The sequence below is a fragment of the Falco naumanni genome, chromosome 7, assembly GCF_017639655.2.
Source record: "Falco naumanni isolate bFalNau1 chromosome 7, bFalNau1.pat, whole genome shotgun sequence".
Taxonomy (NCBI): domain Eukaryota; kingdom Metazoa; phylum Chordata; class Aves; order Falconiformes; family Falconidae; genus Falco; species Falco naumanni.
Window position 1 is genome coordinate 12,379,014 of NC_054060.1, and position 23,999 is coordinate 12,403,012.

Genomic DNA, 23,999 nt, shown 5'->3' on the forward strand with positions numbered 1-23,999 from the left:
AAGAGAACTTACTCAATCCATAAAACCCATTCTCTGCAATTCTTAGCACCTTTTTATCCTTTAACATAGCACCCATACTTCACACAATATTTTGGGACATTATGAATGGCCTATGTACAAAATTATAGAACTTGAAGTAATTTTGAATTGTACTTTACAAAAAGCTGGTTTTCTTCAGATGGAGAACTCACTGACCACGTTTTAGACTATATTATAATCCTGCATTCATATAAAGGAAAGAACCATATACCAAAGGTATGGACAGGAATCTGTTTTTATTAAGAGATACTCCCTTTATTTTAAAACAATTTTACGAGCCAAGTAAACAGTCAAAACTATTGTATACACTAAAATCAATTAAGGCTTTTTTCCAATCACCATTTTTTGCCCAGCTTACTATAGGACTTAACTGGCAGTTTCTTGTTTTGCTCATGGATGCAAATAATATTTAAGTACTAAGAACTTTTACCACAACAAGTGTCTAATTCCAGAATGCCATTAGTTGACAGTTTACTTTTAAACTGGAGTAATAAAACTGTTAAGTATCAAGTAGCTTGTTCCTCAAACACATGATGACAAGAAATGGTCCTTACTGTAATAAACAGTCACACATTCTTGTTGCTATTGATTCTAGAATAAGAATTCACACCAGATATTTGCTAATTAGAAGCAAATCAATGCAATCGTCACTACTATTACCACATTTACACTGTTGTGGGTTTTTTTGGTTCAAATACAAATAGTGTATCTTATTGCTCCCAAAGTCATATATGACTCTTAAATCATGTTTGATGTATATGACATCTTTGGTTGGTCAGTCTGAAGGTGGGTTAGTATCAAGATGCTTTCAGCAGTCTTCATAAAGGATTTCATCTACTTGGACATCATTTTCTGCAACAGGCACTGATTCACAAATCTGTTCCCTAAAAGCCAAAGCAATCATGTAAGGCTTTCCACTGGGATGTTTCATACATCTTTCAAGATAGGTATCATAATATCCTTTCCCTCTTCCCAATCTGTTGCCTTTTTTGTCAAACCCAAGGCCTGGCATGAAGATAAGGTCAAGACCTCCTGTAGAAAAATGAAATAAACATTAGTGGATGCACTGTGGATTTCCTGATGGCTTGACAACATCTACATAACTTCAGACATTTGCAAAAACACAAGCTTTGTGTTTTGCAAATGCTTCCCTCTCTTTGATCAGATGAAAAACAATTTGAATACTGAACCTGTACATTTACATTTTCATCTTATCAATTTCATACTAGATCAGCCTCAAAATAATTAGACCTTGAAAAGCTAGAAGGAAAAAAACCTACATTATAACAAATTTATTTTATCATTTTAACCTCACACTTCCAAATACTAATGTTTATGACTAAAACCAGGCAGAGACTGAACTCAGGGAAATTAAATGCAAGAGGGTTCAGAAAATCAAATTAATTTCAACCTCAGACACAAAAATAGAAAAGGAAAAAAGAATTAAAAGAAGATGCATAAGAGAGAGAGCATCTTCCTGATGCAACTGTAAGATTTCACGAATCTTTACTCACCCTCCCAAAACCAAAGAGACTTGAATACAATATATTCTGAAAGTGGGTATTTGCCCTCTTGTGTCAAGATCTGAATACTTTTTCTGATGTCAGGTTCCTCTTCTCCCAAAAGGACTTTCTTGCGAAACCTCCAGCAATTTTCACAGTTGCTCCAGCAGCACACACAGGCATTCTGCTTGCCTGCCCTAAATATCCCTCCTTCTGGAGGGACGTATGGGCTCCCCAACTCTTCTAAGATTGCACTTGATTGGAACTCAAAATCAGTTAAAAACCAAACATGCTGCATAAGCTGCTAATCATCTGGACAAACAGATTTAACCAGTTGGTTAAACCCTGACAAAAGATCCCACCAACCAGCTCCAGATAAAAAGGCAAGATCAGCTAAGCTCTTTTTTCCTCGCTTTGTTCATACTCTGTGAATGGATGCGCATCGGCATCATGCCAGGTAGCCAGCTATAATTTACACCCGGCTGCCCACTTGTTTCAGGAGTTGATTCTCATCACTACCAGGCAGGCAAAAGAAACCAGCTGCCACTCTGAGCGACCACCAGGCACGGAGGCAGCCAGTGTGCGGATTCCTATTACTTATGCAAGGCTTGTTCGTTTAGTGTGGCAAGTCCTGCAAGGACATCCTCTAAACAAATGAGCTTGTCTGGCCTGGTGCTGACCGCTGAACCCAGGAACATCCTGCTTACTAGTTTCACGATACAAAGAAAGTCTTTCATTACTTGCTGCTGTAGCAGACACTTAAGGAGAGAAGGGCAGGAACAGTAGTGGAAAGCCAGTGCAGACTAAAACACAGCTGACACAAGTGTGGAAAGAAAGCAAATATTGCATCTCAGTCCACTGCTTCTTCCTTCTTACAGGAACCATACTTAGCCTTGCACAGCTTTTCTGTAACTAGCTTCTGCTCCTTCACCAGGGCTAGGATGCGTCAGATATTTTTTCACTTTCCCTATGTCCAAACCCACCTTCTCATCCCATTTTGGATTGAGCTGCTCTCACTACATTTAGCTGAGGAATGATGTCCAGCATTCAAGGAGATGTGTGGGAGCATGTACTGGAAGAGCCAGAGCCAAGCAGTTTCCCAGTTTCCAGGGAATCCCATCAGAGATCACACATAAACTCTGAACTCAGCTGGAAAAGTATGCCAAAAGTTCACAGAAAACCATCTCATTTGCACACAACTTCCCAAGCTCCTGGAGACTTCCTTCCACTGTTCATCATTCAGAGAAAAGTCAATGATGCGAATACTCATCCATCGTGACCTGATGACTTAATCAGAACATTGATACAAAATATGCAAGGCAACACAGTGTGAAATGCTTAGAGGAGATCAATCTTGCCAATCTGGCATCATACAGTTAAGAAGCAAGGCTTTTTTAAAGAGGTCAGGGGTGTAAGAATGAGCCAAAGGGCAGACCACAGAATATGACTGGTTGAAATAAAAGGAGTCTGCGTGTTCTACCATGCCGCAGTCAACTTTTGACTCATAGGACAGACAAATGGCAAACAAAGAGGAAAAGAGGCACAAGGGCAGAAGTATGGCCTCACCTGAAAGAGATGGTATGGTATCACCATGTATGTCAAGTTGGATGTAGCATGTTACATCTCCGTTTGCAAGTAAAAATACATATTGGCCAACTGTCAGTACTATGGGCTAGGACCTACAAACCAGCTGACCATCTCTCTGTTAGCATGGTTAGTAATAGATTCTGCAGGTCAACACCCCACCCCCCACTCCCCCCTGAATTACTCCTGGGCTCACTAGTTATCCTCTCCATAATTTGTCTCACATTGGTTTTGTGTAGGTATTCAGGTGGCTCAGAAGCCAGTATGTACCAAACATGAACAATGCACAGAAAGAAATACACTCTGCCCAGCTTGTTTAGCTGTTTTCACTCCCTGTGACTCTCACGGCAAAAAGCAGGAAATAAGTGCAGTTGCTACTGCTGGGCAGGTAGGAATACACACAAAAGGCAAACCTGCAGAGTAAAAAGGTGCCATTTCTCCTTACATTTGTATTACAGACAGGAAGAAGACAAGTCAGGGGAAGCACTAAGGAAACAGGGAATTGGCAGGAACTGTGAAGTGAAGAAAGAGCACCAGGCACACTTGAGTAGATTTAAATGTATTAAAGCACTGTGTTTTCTTCTGGGTCCTCTGGAGAAACAGAGACTGTTTTAATGACTCAGCTCTTCTATAATCATGGATTTTTCATGCCGAATAACTCAAACAAGCTTGTTCAAATCTCAATATGAAAAATTACGCTGTAAATACTGTAATAGTTACTCTTACATTTTTCTTCTACTGGAGCACTGTGATACCGACTTTGCTCTGACTAATAACACGTCTGATATCCATGCAACTCACACCGCACAAGATTTAAGTAAAATGCCAAACGACTTTCAGTAGCTACCCTGCAAGGAGCTCAAAGGCAGTTCAAGCAGCATTAGTCCCAAATCCTACCCCAGGATCTAGAATGAATGGCAGAGATCTGCACGGATAAAATGCTTCCCTGTCACGTAACTTGGGGAGCAACAAAATCTCTTGTGGTGCCTGCGGCAGCACGGGGAAAAAGCCGTCTCAGGATGAGAGGTGACACACAGATGAGACCAAGATTGCAGACACAGATGAGACCAAGATTGCAGACACGTAAGATTACTATCAGCAATGAGAGTACATCAACAGGATGATAGCTCAGGGTAAGAACAACCTCTTGGCACAGGGTCTTCATGCTCCCAGGCCCTTCCAGCCCTACAGGACCACTGGTTGCCACTCAAGATGCCCTGCAGGCTCATTCTGTTCTCACATCCCACTCCCCTTGCTCCCACAGACCACTGTGTGAAATGGCATCCTTCTCCCTGAGAAGACAAAGTAGGTGTTTGGGCATCAAACACTACATCAGCTTTTAGTGCCTTGTAGAATATGCTAAGGGAGGTCTCACATTCACCACCTACTTCTGTCCCTCTCTTTGTAAAGTTCGCTGTCCCCTGTGTGTCCATAGTTGTTAACTGGTGGTTCTTGGATCCCGGAGGGTCCTGTGAGTACATGCCAGGAGCCCAGGAAAGCACACTCACAGTGAAGAGGCTAACAGGTGCTGTAGGTAATGCTACAGATAATCTGTGCTTCTCCTGGAATACTTGCTTGTGGTCTGCAAATTGCTAAAGGCTGAAAATACTGTCTCAGGCAACAATATATTGCTCCAGCTTCTACATAGGAAATATCAATACTCCTTACACACTTTAATTAAGCTACTGGCTATCCCAGTAAGGTTAGCAATTATGATGATGGTCACCTAATCCTTGCTGTATCTATGACATGAGCTCTTGTGGCCAACGCTCCTTCGACTGTGTAGCACCATGCGTGGAATAAAATACCCTGACTTCTCTATCAACGTGGGCATACAGCCATGCTGACACAGCCACACAGGTTTCATTTCTAGTGCTAAATACAGCAGAGCCAGAAAACAAATTGATTTACAGGATCACAGGTGGTCAATACTGTTTAATTATCAGCACACTGTCTGGCATTGCCAGTCCAAGTGACACCCACGCCTGCTCCAGGAGACAAGATTCTCATGGGCAGTAAAGACAGAAGAGTACAGGTCTGGCTCCTTCCACCCTGGGCAGTCCTCCTACACCAAGAAAACTGGTTTTGCTCCTCCAGACACAGGTTTTACTGTCACATGCCAGAATATGCAACACAAATCCTCAGACTGATACTATGAAAATATTCCTGTGATAGTCTCCCATAAGGCCTCATATTTTTAAAGATACTATGAAATGGTGAAAAGACAAAAAAACCCCACCCAGTATTGCCTTAGGGCCACAGAGGCATCACAGAGAGACCAAAAAAGAAGAGACAGGCCAAGTTCTGTGCAGTGTAGACAGGACTAGCCTGTGCCACTTAGCCCTGTGTTATTTAGCAGTGTAGATACAGCCATAGCTCCAGAACCTGCCATGTGGGTGTACAGGCACACTCTGCACCGACTTGTACGCATCTATTTAGACATTCCTTATGCCACAGAGAAGTGAAATGACTTGCCCAAGGACCCAGGAAATTTGTGGCAAAACTACACACAAGAGGCAGGTGTGCAAGCTGTGCGTGCCCTGACTTTACCAGCAGACCGAAACATTAGCATCCCGTCTCCGGTGTTTTAAATAGGAATACATGGTTTCGCTTCCTCTAGGCAGCTGCTGTGAACCTCCTCAGTTCGGCAGTGCATTTCTCATTACCTTTCATGATGATATCAGGTTTGATTTGTTCCCGAGGGAAGGATTTTCTCCTTGCACCTCATTACCTCTCTTCTCCTTAATCTGATGTTCCTGTTTCAAATGCCAGCTGGCATTTTCAGAAGTGTTCTTGACAATGGTTAATTATAGAAGAGTCCATCAAACTACACAGATGCAGGTCATGTAAAGACTGCTGGGGACTTTTCCCACCCTCAGAAGGAGCAGCCAGCATGGCTGCTCTCCTCCCAGGTTTGTGGAGGCTCCAGCAGCCCACCACCACCTCCTGTGTGGGGTCATTCATCTCCCCCTGCACAGCTAGATGGTCCTAATGGAAGATGAAACTGAAATACTCTGTCATCCCACCTTCTCATCCCTTGCTGCCACTTACTTTGTGGACACCTCAAAGTGGGAACTAGGAATCTTTTGATCCTAGCCCCCAAAGCTCTTATAAGAGGATAAGGCAGAGGCCAAGCTGCAGCAAGTCCTGTGTCCCTGTAAAGAACGGCAACGTGCTCATAAAAATCACGCTTGCACAGACGCCTTCTGAGCTCAAGCCTACAAGAGGTTGACAGCAATCAGCTCTGTATGCCACTGCTGCTGCTCCTCACAGCACCAGCTGTGCAGCGTGAGCTTCTCCCTGAAGCACAGAAGTTTGTGCATCGTTTACTCCATCACAAGGATGGTTTGATTCTCCCAGCCTGGTACCTTGGGCAAGAATGAGTTTTCCAGCAGTTGGGTTCCCTCCACGCACAGCTCACTCTGCGGTGGTGGCTGGGGACTCCCCCTGCTTTGTTCAATGTAAATGATCACATAAGGTGCAGGACCAGAAGAACCAGGATGAGAACAACTCTCTGTTTAAAGGAAAGGAGTGTTCATGGTGTTACGCACACCAAAAACAATGTCAGATCGGTCTATGCACAAACTCTGTGGAGCTAACAAATATCTGAAAGTTGTTCATATACAAGGAATGAAGGCTTACTCTAGTCCTTTTCTGATCTAGCAAGGACCACAACGGAGAAAAAAACAAACCCTTTTGCAGGAAATCCTTACTACCTGCTGCTTCTGTATCTGCTACCCTGGCACAGAGGAAAAAAATAATTCAGTAACTTGATCCTATGTATCAGTCTTGGTGACGTGCAGGGTATGAGTCAATGTGTTGGAATAACTCAGAAAATTCTAATGACAGAGTTGCTACTGTAACTTTAATTACTGTCAGCATCAGCCTCTTGTTAGTTAGGCCTCTTGGGTAGGTGTTAGCTTCTCAACATATACTCTATAGGGCACAGATCATCATCTTGTTCTGTATTTACATAGCGCCTAACACTGTGGTCTGGGTTAATCACCAGACCTTGGGGAAAACAACTCCACAGAAGTAAATATTTCAATTATGCTGCAGCAACACAAATCCCCTTTATGGCTAGTGCAAAGCCTTCTCCACAGAATGCCCAGGTGCCCCTCGCACCACTACCAAGGTTGCTAACAGTTTGGTATTTCCTTCCAGATACAAGTTTTCTGCCCTTTGGAAAAAAACTGCCCATGGTTTCAGTCGCAGCCTCTCTACCATTATACACTTGCGTCGGTATAAGGTCAAAAAGGGAAATGCCAGATCTGTTCACTACAGGCCTGATCCAGACCCTACCGAGGTGCGTGGTTCCTGGAAGGGCTGGGATTGCTTCCAGAGGAAACCAGCTCCTTATCCAGACTAAGCCCTGGAGAAGCCAGATACTGTTACATTCCCAATCAAATGAGCAAGGAGACAAAAATGTTACCCTTTGCTGCTATAGATAAGCTTTTGAAAAAAAGTAGTTCATCCAAAACCAATGCTGCTGACTTCTTTCGGTAACACAGGGGATCACAGGCATGAACAGTTACATTGCTTAACTTTACCCCAGCCACTCTGCTAAAATGCAAATAAAATCCCTAAATGGAAAGGAAACTCTTGATTTCTATATGCTCACATGACACAGCCTTGAAAATCAGTATCAGAAGCTCAGCATGAATTCTCACCTCCTTGGAAACCTAAGTTACAGCACTTGGTATCAGATCCTCAGTTACTGTAAATCAGCATTGCCCCACTGACTACCCTCTGCACCAGCCTTGGGAACTACATGATAAACAACCTGAGTTGCTGACATGAGTTGAGAAAAATCAGTTCTTTTCTCTTGTAGATATTTGTTGTTAGTTGTTCATAAACAATCATTTTCTAGTCCTCACCCTGTAGCGTCCTTATGATCCAGTCAGTCACCTAACAGAACTATAAGTTGTGTCCTATTAGACTGAAAAAACAGCTCATTTTAAACGACAGTCAGTAGCTTTTCCTCCAGGTGTTTCCCGTGTGAACACCTTTAATTGAGCAGTACCACGCCACTTCAGCAGGACTTTGTGTTTTCTAACTACTCATACACATCTGTTGCTTTAGGAGGAGAGCCAGAGAGATGCTCACTTTTTACTCAGCACATACTAGCCGGGCAGAGCAATCACAAATCAAAGTACCAGTTCCAAATCTCACAGGCTCCATTCATGGTCTCCTGCTACGACGCACACTGTAAGTGTGCCTCAAGGCTAATGCTCACCTCATCCAGGCAGAAATGCTTTTAACACCAGGGCCAATCACTTTATTTTCATTCCTATTTGTGTATGGGAATTGCAGGCACCAGGAAGGTTTTGTGTCTTTTTGTCTTCTAAAAAACTTCTTACCCACATCCATGCACACCCATAACTCACCGATCTACCTTTTACGTACACATAGATGCCAAGCAGACCATCTCCTCTGCAATCCATGCACCCCAGGTAATTGGTCCGCTAGCATGACCGAGACAGCTTCTGTTATTACTTCAATAAAATATTTTGTGGAAAATAGAACCATCAGCAGAATCTACAAACAAGCACTGAGCAACTCAGCGTTTATCTGTCTACTCATCCATGTCAATGCTTTGTGTCAGCATGAAACATTGGTCTCCACAGTTCACATTTGCCCTTCTGAACTACAGCATAATAAAATATTTATACTTCTCCCTGAGAAGCTACATGATAGCCATCAGTCATACAGGTTTAAAACAACCGAGTGGCAGCCACCGTTCCATTATTAAACCTCCAAAACACGCTAATGAGGCTGTTTGATCAGCTCCTGTGCTAGCTAGCTGCAATCAAGTAAACACCCTCTTACTTTGAATTCATTTAAAACAAAATCTTATACATTTGGTGCCAATGCATTTGGAAGGCTAAGTGGACTGCACAGTGTCAGCTGTAGTACATCAGCCCTGCACAAATGAAGCTATCCTGCTCCACAAATACATATCCTTTCATGTGTCATCAGGGAAGCTAATGTGTAAGGCTGAGACTTGGGTTCAAATCTAGCTGCTTTCACAATGTGGGAAGACTGTGCGAGACTGCAACCATCATACTCACTTCCCCTGAGGTTTAACTTACAGTCAGCTGAGGTCTAGTGTCTCATTTTCAGAACATGCCAAATGTCTACCTAAAAGAAAATTTGAACAAGTGCTTTTCTATTTCACTATTATTCATCAGGTCTGCATAAGACCCATAAATAAACCATAATCACTTCATGCCATCTACAAAAATGTCTGGTTTTGAAAATACAGAGTAGAGGAAATAATTGTTTAGAAATGCTTTAGTTATCAGTCTGTGAAAAATTACTTATCTGCTCCTGATATTCAGATATGTGAACAGAGAACAGTCTGATGGGGAAAACATGGGCAATGAAAAATGTTTGGTTCAAAGGCTTGTACCTGGGTTCTCCTGTGATTTTAAACCACAAAAATACTCTGAAACAAGATGTACCATGAGCAATTCCAAAGAGAGGACAAATGGCATTAGAGCCACTTTACAGCACATCAACACATCTTGTTAAATCAGCAAATGAGGACTGCAAATCTGCCTCTTTAGAGAAACAAGTCATTGGTGCTTGAATTGTTTGTCAGGATTGTCATAACATACTTTAGCCTAAAATACAAGGATCTTTGTGTATCTTTATGTGTTTTTACACGAAATTCTTTAAGATCTTATCAGCTACACTTCCCATAGTGTTTATTTGAGCATTTATTTAAATACTTCCACTCAAAACACGTGCAAGTGTGCTACTTCATTTCTTTACTCTTGGTCCTCTTTTGCATGCTGCTGTCTGGATATTTTTAAATCAAAATATGACAGAAGTGAATCATTTGGGGATTTTTTCAATATGTCATGCATCACTAGCAATATTTCCAATGCCCTTTGACTCACTCAGCAGATAACCTACTGTAAAATATGCAGAATTGCTTGTGAAATATAAACGGTTAAGACATCAACTTCTTTGTCAGTGTATAAACCTGACTCCTGCAAGCAGTGACACCACCTGATGAGAACATTAGGCATGTTTACAGGCAGGGTTTATTGAACATGTACAGTCAGCTGGTTTGGAGGCGATGGCACCTTCACTGTTAGTGTCAAACATGTTAACATGAAAACAGTTGAGAAATCCTGCTTCTTCCATCACAATAATTTTTTTTTATATCCTTTTAAGCTTGCACAGCTTAAAAAAACTGACTCTCCTTGGTAATCCTTCATCACCCTCACTCCAACTCCTGATTTTCTGGAGACATCAGGCTGGACCACTTGTTCGTCTCCCTTTGTGTGTACAATGCTTGGATAAGATTTTAATTGTAGGGAAACAGCCTAATGACACCAATTCTCCCTGGTAACAGTATGGAATACTGACACCTGCCGGCAAAGCGCTTCACGTCACTCCCGGGCAGGAATTCACCCTCCATCAACACCCCAGAGGCTGATTCCCATCTCCATACACAGCAGCCAGAAAAAGCAGGAACTGAATCCAGTTATGATGCCAAACGTGAAGACCAAGGGCTATCCTTACACTGTAAAACAGCAGCAGGAGTATCCTGCTCCCTGAAAGCCAGTGGCTCTCAGCCAAGTCCAAGGAATTTCCCACCGTTCAGGGAAGATGACAGTGTATTTTGAATCTCAGCAAAGACAGTGGGGATTAACTGTGCCAGGAAGAAAAATCTTTTGTAGCTGGAAAAGTGCTGACCTGATTTAATAGCCCACTAAGCTGGCAGAAAACCAATCCTAGGAAAAAGAAAGAAAAATAAAGTAGCCATTTTCTGCCAGATTCATGAGCTGAATTTTCTGCCACATTCATGAGCTGAATCTGCTCAGCAGTGAATACCAGAGATGGCACCCGGGTTGGGTGGACAAGAGGAGCACAGAGAAAGCATACAAGAAAAAGGCAGCAGGATTGCCCCTTCTGGCACCAGCAGCCAGCTGCTAGCAGGGCTCAGCTGCCTCACCAAACTGCATCTTCAGTATGCGTTACCCTGCACAGGTGGGCAGCAGCAAAAAGCTTCCACTCCTCCAGACTGTCCAGATTATGTGCACAAAGGCACTGAGATGATCTTGGTACTGGCTTTTCCTTTCCAAAAATGAAAAAAAAAAAAGGAGACAAAAATGTCTGGATTAATTACCACAGTCAGATACTTGCATGTTTGCATTTCCCCTGTATTCCTCATGCCACACTCCAGCAAAGAACCTAACCTCTTACTTGCTTTTGAGAGACTCTTGTCTCTAGGAAACAATACAAAGAAAATGACAATGCTACTGTTCGCATTCACTGTAGCAAAATTAGCCCTCTTTGAAACAAAACACTTCAGAGGCACTTGCAGTGAATTCAAACCCCTTGCCTATATATGTTACTTTCACTTCTCTTTAAACTTTAATTGATTACAGCAGAAGTAATCTTTTTAGTTGTTTTGCTGAGTGCAAGGAGAATATTTTCTGCAAGAAGGCAAACATGGATGTGACACTTAAGATGATTAAGGAAAAGCACTCTTTTAAAGCCTTAATGAACTTTATGAAAGCAAAAAGCTGTAGAGTTCCAGAGTTCTCAGCCCTCCAGGTTCACTGCAGGACACACTGGCACAGGCAGTATTAAAATTAAACCACACAGTGTTCAGGGTTTAGTCTGCACAAAGGAAATGCAGGACATAAGGATACCAAAGGACATTACAAAGTGAGGCCACACAAACACATCAACTTTTGCATTTCAGAGCACTTTTGAAAAAGTGTTTTGAAGAAAGAGACTCTTTGTAATCCTGCTGTACCTGTTTCTGAACAGAAGCACCAGGAGAAGCTCAGATAAAAGTGTCTTGCATTCGCCTAGTAAATCGCATGCAGATTGTTATTAAGCTGTTTCAGAGAGTTATGGAAGCTGGTGCAGACCTCAAGGGGAAGGGCAGACACCGGCTTGCAGGGGAAAGCAATCCCAGTGCTGGGGACAGTCCCACATCTTTCAGTTGAAGGCTGGGATGCAGAAAAACCCTGCCAGAAACAGTTGCTATCACATCTGGGTCCAACACCTGAAATATTTTACCTCCAAGCAAGCATTTTCCTAGCTCTACCTGTTACGGAACCTGTTGGACAGAATAAAGTAAAATTATGTTATGGATCTCTAATACTGGAACAGGCATTTCTGTAATGATGTGTCATTGTGGAATACCTGTGTGGAAACCAGTAAAAAAGATCTGCCCAGTGAGCTGATTTGAAAAGCAGTGTTATGGTATAAACAGAAAGAATTAATGTCTACAGTGCTACTACATATGTTTCACAGCATTTCTTTACCTGGGCATACAATTTTCTCTCAAGCATCTTTTCTTCAAAATAACATCAGAGAGACTGCAGAAGTTGAAAGAGCAATGACTGGAACTCTTAGAGATCTAGACAAGCTTCTATACGAGAATAAGATAATAGATAAAGTTTGATAAAAAAAATACTATAGATATAATACAGGTTTAACTAAACAATGAATAATAAAAAGAAAGTAGGTTATACATCCTTATTTACTTCTCATCATAGAAGAATGAGGTATCACTTAAACTGAAAGCAGCAAATTTAAAATGAATACAAGCAACATAATATTTCACACATTGTAGGAACATAATATAATATTAACATAATAAGGAACATAATATTTCACATTATAACTAACTAACCAGTACAACTCACAGCTGTCAGAAGGCAGCGGAGCCAAGAGCTTAATACAAATAAAATTAGATGCTTAGAGGAATGCTCTGAATGCCCACAGGTAAGAGAAAACAGAACCTGTTTGTAAGGGGATAAGCCAGGGATGCAGCTGCTGAGGTAGGAAGAAATTTTCAGTTACTGCTACATAGCTAAAAATTGTGAGATTTCCTGGCTCTTGTAAAATACATGATGCTGGACTGACTGTATGTCCAGTGCTCTGATCCAGCACTGTGTGAGGGGGAGCGTCCTCTCTCCACAAGAAGACTCATCACCAGAATGTTAATGCTTACTTGCACTGAATTTGTTCTCCTTATGCATATCAAAATACTATGGCTCATTGTCTCCAAGCAGAAGTTCATTCCAAACTTTAAATCATTTCATTAAAAAATAAATTACATTAAGAGCTAAGCCTCAATTTTCAATTTTGTTTCGTGCCATGCTCTCAGGTTTTCTTTTTTATGACCACTGTAAAAAGATTTTAAATTATAATCTATCCCTTGACATATTTCATACTGTAAGTTTTAATCAGGTCTCCCAGAGGAAAAGAAAATCTAATAGTATCTTCAATCACTTTACAATCTTGTTTAGGGTATTTTTTTGTTTTTTCCTAAATAGTAATATTTAACATCTCTGCTTTTCACATACACATATTTCATTTATTCCAGATACATTCCAATCTGCATATATCTCATTTAAGTAGTCACAGTTACCCCTGAGCCTTATTTACTACACATCTTTTTTCAGAATGATTAGCATCATTTTGGATGGCCCCATGATGCCTTCATGTACAGCTATACAACATCTAATGCAGCTGAAGTAGCATATGAGACCTTCCCTGTGCTTCAAGACATAGCATTTTCTCCTCACACTTCTTTTATTTCTGAACTCTGATGTGCCTCATAGATCAAAACCCTCCTATTTCTGGTGCATCTTTTTGGGGGGTGGTGGTGGTGTGTGCAACCCATTACGATTTTTTTACATCCCATTTTATTTTCCATCTGTAAATTAAACCTAGTCCTCTTAAGACTGTATTGCCACCACTTCAGTCACACTTCTAAAGAACTGTGGTAAGATTTGGAATAACTAAGAATACTGATGGCATCACAAGGCCATCAGTCCTGGCAGGAAATGCAGCCTCTTTGAATATATGATTAAATAGCAGGAGTTTAAGGACAGGTGAAAAAGAGCTGCTGTGGACTAAAATGTTTCTGCAGGGCAAATCCCAATGGCCAAGTTTAAAATAGGGCTAATGTGCACTCAGGAACAATCTCAAACTACTTGAGGTTGCTTGGAACTGTAGCCTAGGGGTAGCTGGCATTTTCCTTGCAAGAGGTTCACACTTCTCGGCATTAACAGTCCTTATGAAGCAAACAGAATCCACGCAGGTAAGCTGTCCCTGCCTGTTTCTGCTGCCAGCATGTTGTAATTTATGCTACAGCAAGTCTCAAAGTGGTCTAAAACCAGTAAGGACAGAAAGATACAATGACCCTAACCTTACAAGCCAACACTCAATAGGTTATGTGAAAACGAAGCTGCAAAAGTTGCTGCTAGACATATGTTAGTGCTTCCTCACTTCATTTGAAATCTGGATCTTCCATTATTATTAATTATAAACATACTGTTACTTAAAGCACAGAATATCTACTTAATTTTTCACTAATTATCCTGAAGATACAACACAAATATAGTGATCGGTAGACCACCAAATTTTCCAGTACTGAAAATGATGGAAGCCTCCAACATAAACTACAAAATACAAGTCCAATTCTTAATACATTCACTTATGGGAGCAAAAATACATTATGCTTTAGCAGAGTAGTAGCAGATTATTCAGCAATCCCCATTACACATAAGACGCTTTATTTTCAAGTGCTGACATTTTTCAGCTTGGGTAATTATCCCAAACTGAGGGAGGAGGGCTTACGTTTTTCAGACAAAATGGTTCACTGGTTTCTAAGAAAAAGCTTGCAAAAAATGATGGAGAAAGCTCTGTTGCTCCATGCTTTGAGGCAAGAACTTGTAATCCTGCTCGTAGTACCCTCTGTGTCAACAGTGCGGCTTCAGCCCCATTCAAATTCATTTGAGTTGGGTTTATGCAATGCTGCAAATGTTTGAAAATCTGCCATTTGCACAGGCTTAAGAAAGATGTGTCTGGGCGAGTACTGGGCCTCGCTGAAGATGCCAACCTCTCCATCCCACTGCTGGAGTCACAGTGGCATGGGTGGCCCCGTGACTATCAGCCACTGCCAGTTTCCAGGGGATGTTTCCTCCATCCTGGCTACTCATTCCTACCCCAAACACACTTCACTGCTACAGCCGCACGGTAAACTGGATCCAATAATCTGGGTTAAAAAAACCAAAACAGCCAAAACAGGGTGGAGGAGAGGAGGAAAATACCCTTCATCCAGAGTTGCAAGGTGATCCAGTTTACCACGGAGAGGCAGGAATACGCTGAAAACATGAGGAGGGAAAACTCCTTACACCAGTATTGCTGCAAAGGCAGAGCACATGGAGCTGCAGGCTCAGCTCCTCCTGCCACCCCCACTCCCAACTGCGAGGACTCCAAAGGACTTTCATTTCAGTGCCTGCTCCTAGTCCCGCTGACTGGGGCAAGACTGGGAACCGAAACATGGAAGGAAATGAGGGCTGAAGTTTCACTAAGATTTTTTTTGGCATGCCACCCGTTTACGCAACCTCTCATCAGCTTCCTACCAGCCCTTCAGCTGCATCAGCCCAAGTCTGGGTGGTGGCCCAGTTTGAGAGAAGAAGAGCCTTTTATTGGTACTGGGTTACTTCTAACCAAGACTGGTTTCCCAGTATAGCTCCCAATGTGGCTGCAGGAGCATCTGTGCGGGCACAGGAGGGGTGGGGACCAAGAGGAGGAGAGAGGGCGGCGACTTATTTAATCAGGCACTGCCCAAAAGAAACAATTACAAAACTATGTATTTTATACTGTTTAGTACAAAAAGTAGTCTTTAACAGAGAAGAGTTTTTCTAAGCCAATGAAAAAGGGAAAGAAGCCAGCACAGTGGGGAAGGCAATGAGTAAATCGGGGTGGGGAATCTTGTATGTCTGGAAGCAGACAAGTGAAAGAAGACACAGCACATGATCTCCTCCTTTTTGGCAGGGGCAAGCTATTTCTGTTGGCCCAGCTGCCCCTGAAATGACATGCTAGGTCTGAGGGCAGGAGGAAATGGGGAATATGGTGAGAAGGGCCAGAGAAGGACACGTGGAGATTCAGATAGGCTGGGCAAAGAGCAGAAGGATGGAAAGGGGCATTATGGTGGCAGAGAAATTAAAGCTTGCAAAACAGGGTCTAGCCCAAGGACAAGACAAGTCTGGGAAATGATCAGTTTGGACGGAACAGAGAAGAAGCCATAATGTTTGGAAAAACAAGCAGAAGAGTCTGTGTTCACTGGGGGCAGCTCCTCTGCACAACTCAGGCTGGAACCAGGATCATGAGCCTCTGCTGCTTCTCCATCAGCAAATACCAGTTAACACCATTAAGTCACTGAACAATGCAGTGATGCAGAGGCCATACAGACCTCCATCTCCATACAAAGGTTTGAATAGCGCACAGTAAAAAGGCCTTCGGCTCCAACTTGAACAGAAGGAAAGCAAGCGACTGAGCACACGCTTGTTAGCAGCACTCATTAACAGCAAGCAGTGTTCGCCTTCTCCATCCTTGAAAGAGCCCAGATCATTGCATCTGGGTTCATCTTTGAATGAGCCTAGATCTGATGGGCAAGGACTATGTAATAATGTACTTAAAGACCACAGCAGAATTTACACAGATAAAAAGGCTGAATAAAGCTTGTACACACAACACTTCCTGGCATTTCTTAGGAGAGCCCCTCACAATCCATTAGAGTAAGCAGATTTAGAGCCACAATTTCTAATAACTCTTCATTTTTTCAGCCAAAGAAAAGCATCTAGGGCAACCCACCACCACCACTCCCCCCCAGGTGAATGTTTTAAAACTTCTCCAGAAGTTACTGTAAATCTTCAAGTACTAGTTAGTAGTTCAGTTCAGTTATGAACATTTAAGCATAGTATTTGCTCAGGTTAGAGACTTCCGGATCCCTTAGTTCAAAACTGGTCACCTGCTTCCCTTCAAAGAAGCCACCTCCAAGATTTTTACCATATGGAGATGCTCAACCCAGTGTTTTTTGTTAGGATTTCTTTTGGTTTTGGTTGTTTTTTGGGTGTTGGTTTTGGGTTTTTTTGAGTCCCAGTAAGAATAACTATTTTTTCAGAGGAATAACTTAGCTTTTCACCCATAGTTCTCAGACCAGGTTTAAGTAATAATAAATAACACTACAAGTGAAGAAACCCCATGTCCAGCCAGCTGAATCACACCACCTCCCTAAACCACATTAAAATTAGAGCTGCTGGGAAATGTCCTTTAAATTTATGTAGGAGTCGTGCTAAAAAGCAAACAGGGAGCACAGTTTTATCTGATTTACTCCTTCCAAAGTTGTGCAAAGTATCTATGGTCCTGTAAACAATTACTGCAACCTGCCTGAACTTTCATCAGAAGTATTACCTTGGGCAAAACCTGATACCAGTGCACATTTATACTTCCAATGTACAAGCATACAAATGGGAATTGGTACTTATTAAGAAAACGTACCACTGCCTTGCTCCAGAAGTTGCCTAAATCTTTCAGAAGATACAGCTGGAAATGAGCCAAACCATGCACCTATGTGCACCCCTACTCCAAACAAAATATCTGGACTTCTTCCACCTTTGTTCTTCCTGCTACTGTGTCCATTTAGCCTAAAGAAAGCAACCTTTCATATGTCAACCACTGTTACCCATGCACAGTAGAGAAGATGACAGACTTTCTACTACTGAAAATGCAGTGATCTTTGTTTGCACCAACAAGGTGCAATGAGGTGTACTGCCAAGATGAAAATGCGTACCCCTGACCCTACACAAAAGGACCATCTCCAAAAGGCAGGGTTCCAAAAGGCAGGGTTCATGTCTACTCAATGCTGCCTGTGAGTGCCACCAAGACCAGGAAACTCCGTGCAACAATTACACCTACCCTTACATTTGAGCTATTCTTCAAAGGAACCATGCCTGAAGTTTTAAGGACAGTGTGAATTTAAGCTTTTTGTCATGCAAAATGAATACACTCTGAAATGACATGACTTATTCATGTACCTGCAGGGTATTTCTTGGAAATTACATAGCAACTTATGCCAGCAATGGGAACATTACTAGTGGAACACCATGTTATCTCCTTGTAACAATGTAAATGCCTCAGATCACCACAGTATTTGATAACATCACAGAGATAAATGTTTCATCCATGTATAAATCTAGCAATGGAGGACTGATATAGTAGCAAGGGAATCTGCATTCCTGCAAATGCACCAAAGTTCAAAAAATACAACAACTGACTCAAAAAATACAGCAAAAGGAATTTAAAGACACATTGAGATGCAGTGTGTGTTTCTGTGGGGACAAACTGGGGTGGGGTAGTGAGGGTGAGTCTGATTATGGTAAATGGTAAATAAAAAATATTTAAATTATTCTCTCTAATCTACCAAAACTGTCCAAGGATAAAGGACCAAGGTCTGACTTCCAAGTCAAACTGAATTATTTCTAAGTTACTAAAATCGAACTTCAGGCAGATCAAGTCTGACACAGACATACACCAGTTACAACTGCTGTCCTGGCATCTCTCTGTAGACTGCGGCAGGTCTTTTGGTATTGCTTTCTGCCCCTAACCACACCCTGGTGCACAGATAGAAACAGAGCTCTGGAACTAGCCAGGTACCAAAGCTTGCTCCTGCCTCCCCCCAGCTTCACTGCCTGGCACCTGGGCCATCCCCAACAGGTATGTCCCCGTGCACTCTACACCAGGTAGTCTTTGCTCCCATCATACCCAAACCAGTCGCATGTTTACTTTGTGATTGTTCAATTAACAGCAGCTCATCAGTAGTACAAAAGCATGTCCCAAGTGCCTGAACTAAGCTTGGTCAACAAAACCCTGGACATTTTAACAGTTACCTTCAAAAGCCCCTAACCCCCACCAATATACACAAATCTTTGACAAAAATTAGGAAAACAAGTTAACAGTGCTAAATACTAAATGTAAAGAAGATGGTTGTATGAAGCAGTGAAATCCCTTGCTAGCTAAAATGTGGACACAGAAAGGATTCTGAATTAGGACAGAGGTAGAGGTAGAGATCAAATATAAAAGGGAAACAAACACAGTGAAGTGTTCTGGGAAAGTACATTGGCATCCCAAAGCAAATACAAACCCAAGTTCAACCAAACAGAGTCATACACGTGTTACGTTCCTTTATCAACCATTACAAAATGGGTAAGTAAGTCCGTGAGGTATGGAAGCTGTCTGCATGGTGAACTTCCACCTAAAGAAAACTCTGCCAAACTGAGGTTTCAAGCATGAGTTCAACATCAGTTTTCCATTAACAACATTAAACATTTCTGCAGATATTTCAGAAGATACTGTGTTTACAAGAAGATTGCAAATAATGAATGCAGACACCAAAAAAAGTAAGTTTGTTTACATGTTTGTAGAAGTCGGGGAATTCTAGGTTAAGAAAAAGAGAGGTTATTTTGGGACCAAAACACACACGGCACCTGCTCATCTAAATGAACTTTTAACTGTTCAGCCCTATGAAGAATCCAGTGTCTGAGATGGTATTATAAGATCAAAATAAAAGTGTGAGAGAACAATGATGGAAAAGACTTTGCAATATCCAACCAGGCCTACAAGGAAGTCCTTTTATTTTCATTCTCAAGTCTCAGTCCAGAGAGCTGTTCCGCATGGGCAGGCTCCATATCAGCACTGCGATTCACCCATGCCACAGCATTTGCAGGATCAAAGATTTCAGAAAATTCTCATGTCAGCTTACAGGCTTGACCTGAGGAGTTCCCTGCCTTTCACGCAGCACAAACTGAAGTTCTCAGGTTGCATGCTGAAACTGGGAATCCCCACGACTTCCAACAGCAGCCTGAGCTACTCCTGGCAAGCCCCTGTCTCCTTCACGAGCCTCTATGTTACTCTTGCTGAGACTGCACTGAGGATGTCCATGAATCAGACCAAGCAGCTGATTTATCTGGAGGGTTGAGTTTCCTTCAGCTGGATCAGCTGTGCAGCCCTGTTCCTGCCCCGCTGGTGTATTGGAGGGGTGGCACAGGGTAGAGGAAAACGGGCAAGACGCAGAGGCATCTGCTTACGTTGACTTAAGCACCTCTAGAACACATAAAACCAAAGTGGAACATTTATTTCCACTCTTGCTGTCAGATTATTTCCTGCTGGCCTCCAGGCTACTCCTGCACAACAACCCCACAATGTGGGAAGAAAATACTCACCACCAGCAAGAGCCTCCTCTCTTGCACTGTCATCATCACTAGGCTGAAGAATATTCCAGGATGTCAAAGTAAGTGAAGAAATGTCTTCAGGTGATGATAACTTCAGCATGTCCATGTGATTGCTGTGAGGCTTGTAACGTGGGATGAAACACTCTTTGCCTTGCTTAAAAATGTCCTTAATGATTTCTTCTGTTTGGATTTCATCTGGCATGCTCAGGAAGATTGCAATTCTTTTGGATTCTTGGTACTTGGGATGGCAAATCACCTACGCGGGAAATTGATGCAATCAGTTTATGAAAAGTTTACGAAAAGATTGACTTACATTATTTTAATTGAACACACAACTGGAGCAAAATAGCCATTTTAAAGGGCAGAGATACAAACTATCATGCATCGTAAAGAGAATAAACTGACTTTGTTTCCTACTCCAGTATTTCTACCCTCAACAAAAATAAAATAGGTGAATTTTTTTCACCTAGTGAACAAAACATTGTAACATGGGTTTGGGCCAGCAAAAAACAATTTTGGAGACAGTTTCCTGATCCTTTAAATATTTGCGCCATATAGTGCAGACATCCTCAAATGCCCAGCATCACTGTAGAGAGATATAGCAGGTCAGAACTGCCAGCTTATGCAACACATGAGGATTTTGCTTTCCTTTTCTACCACCCTTTTTACATGCTGCATCTCTCATCTGGGCCTAGGTAGAATGAAAAGCACATAAATTATAATAACTCAAAAGAAAATTAGCATCAGAGCAGACAACTGCAGACCTGTCTTCCAAGACCAGGTCCCTCTTCCTTTTTTTAACCTGAAATGCCTTCCTTACAGCGTTTAAATATATGACTTCAAACATCACCTGCTTCTAATAGGTGATCTTATTACTGTACATTTTTCAGAGCTTGAAGGAAAGATGGCCTTGCCATTTTTTTGATTTTCATGAGGTTCTCTGTGCTGGGCTTATAAAAGACTGAATATAGGAAGGAAAATAATAAAAAAAAAGCTTATATGGTGAAAAAGTGTTAGCAGATTCATATCTCACCATGTCTCTGTCCCATTCCAAATTGAATTCCACTTGTAAGATTTGAGAGGGGGTTTTTAAAAGCTTGTCTTCTCGTTGTCTAGCATGTTACTTATTTTGTTACTTACACCTGGACAAAACAAAGACAAATGTGTCCCTTCCCACTTAAAAGTGATTTATTCTTATTCTACGCACTTGCAGAAATCTGTCAAAAGTACCAGGCAATTGAGAAACTGAGCTTATCGACGGAACAGAGAGCACCAAATCCTCTGATCTGTGTTTGCATAACTTGCTCTTCTGAGCTTTAGCCTTTGCCCTGGCCCTGTTTGGACAGATAAATGTCCCTATCTAAGTTGAGATACGGTTTCCACTCTTTTTTTTTTTTCTTTTTTTCCAGTACAGCAGCTAAAAGCCCAGGTGAAATATTCAGAAGATGGATATATTTTTGTAAGAAGAAAAAAAAGAAACACACTGGACCAAATTATGGTAATGTGTAATGTGTTGCCTGGCCACAGAGACCGTATTCACAATTCAAAACCACATCTTACTTCCTTTTGTAATTTGCCCAACCTTACACATGGATTTTTTTTCCCCATTAAGTGATTCAGCTTTTAAACAACAGATTTTCCACGGAAGCTTTTGTTTGAAAGAATGGACAATTTGGCCAAATTGCAGACAACGCCTGTGATTCATGTTATTGAGGGCCTCCAGAGCCAAATCATCTCATCGGTTTGGAGAAGAGAGAGACCAAGACACAGAACTCTCCTCTTTCAAAGTGGTGCTGTGGGCACCACACAAGTCCGATCTGCTCCAATAGGTCCAATAAAACATTGATTATGCTGTACAGAAAAACATGAGGCTGAAAGATGTAAAACCACATGCAAGCAGGAAGACAGAATTTCAGATGTTTTCAGAACTGTGAAGATGAAGCACTTTCTGAGAAGAGCGAAAAAATTTCCACGCCTAACAAGTATTATCTGCCCTCTTCACCTGCTGATCGCTATTTTTGCAGAATCAGAGCATGCAAACAGCATGACTTTAATCATGAACATAAACATTAAAAAAGAATAATCATCCAGAAGCTAATTAAATGCTAGTGGCTAGGTCAGCCTGTGAAGCTATTTCACTTTGAATTTAAAGACCATTTTGAGATGAGATTTTATGACTAAAAATATTGTTCAGGTGTTATAAAATAACCTACTCTTTTATTAGCTGCAAGCACTGATGTATGTTATAAAGCTACGTTCTCGGCTTTATATTGTTCCAAAAATTTTCTCAGCATTTTCAAAAATTTCTTCATGTCTGCTGTATTACCCTCCTGTAAGGAAGCTGACTCTACTTTCTGCCACTTGTGCAATGCCTCTGTCTCAAACAAACTCAGGATTTTCAGTTTGTGTCAGATTATTAAAAAGGCAAGATAACATCGATTTATATGTCATATTGCCTGATGCCTTCCTTTAAGCAAAACAAAAGCTGTATCTTTTAGTGTGCTCTCACTAGCAGAAAGGAGCGCTCTGTTGCCACGTTGGTCAGCAGCAGTCAGACAAAGGCTGAGGGCTCCTAAAAATTCGGCACCGTGCAGGCTGGGTGCTTATAAAGTTGGCAGAGGTCTCTGCATTTTTGAAGAGGATGCATGCCAGTATTTTCTAAAAACTGAGATATTTAAGTCTGGGATGTGTGATTACTATAATGCATTACCATGACAGTAGGACGTGACACGTATTATTATTTTTTAAAAGCATTCCCAGTGAGAAAAAGGTTATGTGAGGTCCAGTTAAACTCCTTGTGACCTGAAGTTTCTGTGCCACCAGGTCCCACTGGTGAAGTGGCTACACATTAGCATTAAGTGAGGTCTGGAAAATGATTTGAGGTCCTCTGGCAGGAAGCTACCAATATAAATGTAGATCATCCAGGAGTACCTGCTGGTGCTGCAAAAAAACCGAGGACTGTGCTCTATTACACGCAGTGACTGCAAAATAAAATTTTATAGTGTTTATTAAAATGATGAAATACATCTATATAGAAACTTTGTAATCCAAACGCAAACAGGACATTTCAGAAGTGCACGCCAGTATCATGCTGTGTGAGCGTAGCAGTTAGCTAAACCCTGCCTGATTTCTTTTTAGAGTACAAAAATTACATTAGAAATGGGATTGCATGGAAGAAACAGCACGGAAAGACGCGGAAGGGAAGCGACAGGCAGTTAGACAAGAGGCTCAGTCGAGAGAGTCGCGACACTGCCACAGGCGTTCCCGGGAGCCGGCCATAGGCGAGCCCGGCTGGCAGCGCCGAGCCGCGCCCGGGGCCCTGCGCCCCCCGCCCGGGGCTCCCGCGCCGGCACCCCCCCGCGGCCTCGGCGAGGGGCGCTGAGGGCGGCGGCCGGGCTCACCCCCGCGGGGCCCGTGGCTGCGGCCCAGGAGCCGGCGGGTCCCCTGAGTCACCGCCTCGACCCCTCCGCGGCCTGGGAAGTCCCCGGCGGGCTTCCCCGCGCCGGGCCGCTCCGCCGCCCCCGGGCCGCGCTTCCTGGAAGCGGCCGTGCGGCGGCCGGGCCCGCTCCGCACCCACCTTGCGACTGAGCAGGCGGGACTGCCGCCGCTTCTCCGCCGCGCCCAGCGCCCGCAGCCGCTGCCGCAGCTCCCCGCGCAGCGCCCGCTTGGCCGCCCGCAGCGCCGCCATCTCGCCGCCCTCCCCCGGCCGCTCCATGCGCCCAGCCAGCCGGGCCGCGCCGCCGGTCTCGCCCGGGCGGGCCCCGGGGGCGGCGGCGGCGCTGGCGGGCAGGGCTCCCGGGGCGGCCCGGCGCCA

At 42.7% G+C, this 23,999-nt stretch overlaps 1 protein-coding gene and 1 long non-coding RNA gene across 3 annotated transcripts; one reads left to right on the plus strand and one right to left on the minus strand.

The window, feature by feature from the left end:
- Positions 1-258: 258 nt before the first annotated feature.
- On the minus strand, positions 259-23,915 carry LOC121091332 (5-formyltetrahydrofolate cyclo-ligase-like). 2 transcript variants are annotated; one of them, XM_040600964.1, is made up of 3 exons: positions 23,763-23,915; positions 20,177-20,441; positions 259-1,071 (listed from the first exon to the last, which is right to left on the minus strand). In XM_040600964.1, exons 1-3 carry the CDS (start codon positions 23,898-23,900, stop codon positions 848-850), a joined length of 627 nt encoding a protein of 208 aa, XP_040456898.1. In that variant the 5' UTR covers positions 23,901-23,915; the 3' UTR covers positions 259-847. The 2 variants fall into 2 exon arrangements, with proteins under 2 accessions (XP_040456898.1, XP_040456899.1); XM_040600965.1 differs by lacking the exon at positions 23,763-23,915 and adding an exon at positions 21,219-21,401.
- On the plus strand, positions 4,017-22,624 carry LOC121091333. The gene is made up of 2 exons (XR_005828906.1): positions 4,017-19,354; positions 21,595-22,624. It is a non-coding gene; the product is annotated as an uncharacterized LOC121091333 (long non-coding RNA).
- Positions 23,916-23,999: the final 84 nt, after the last annotated feature.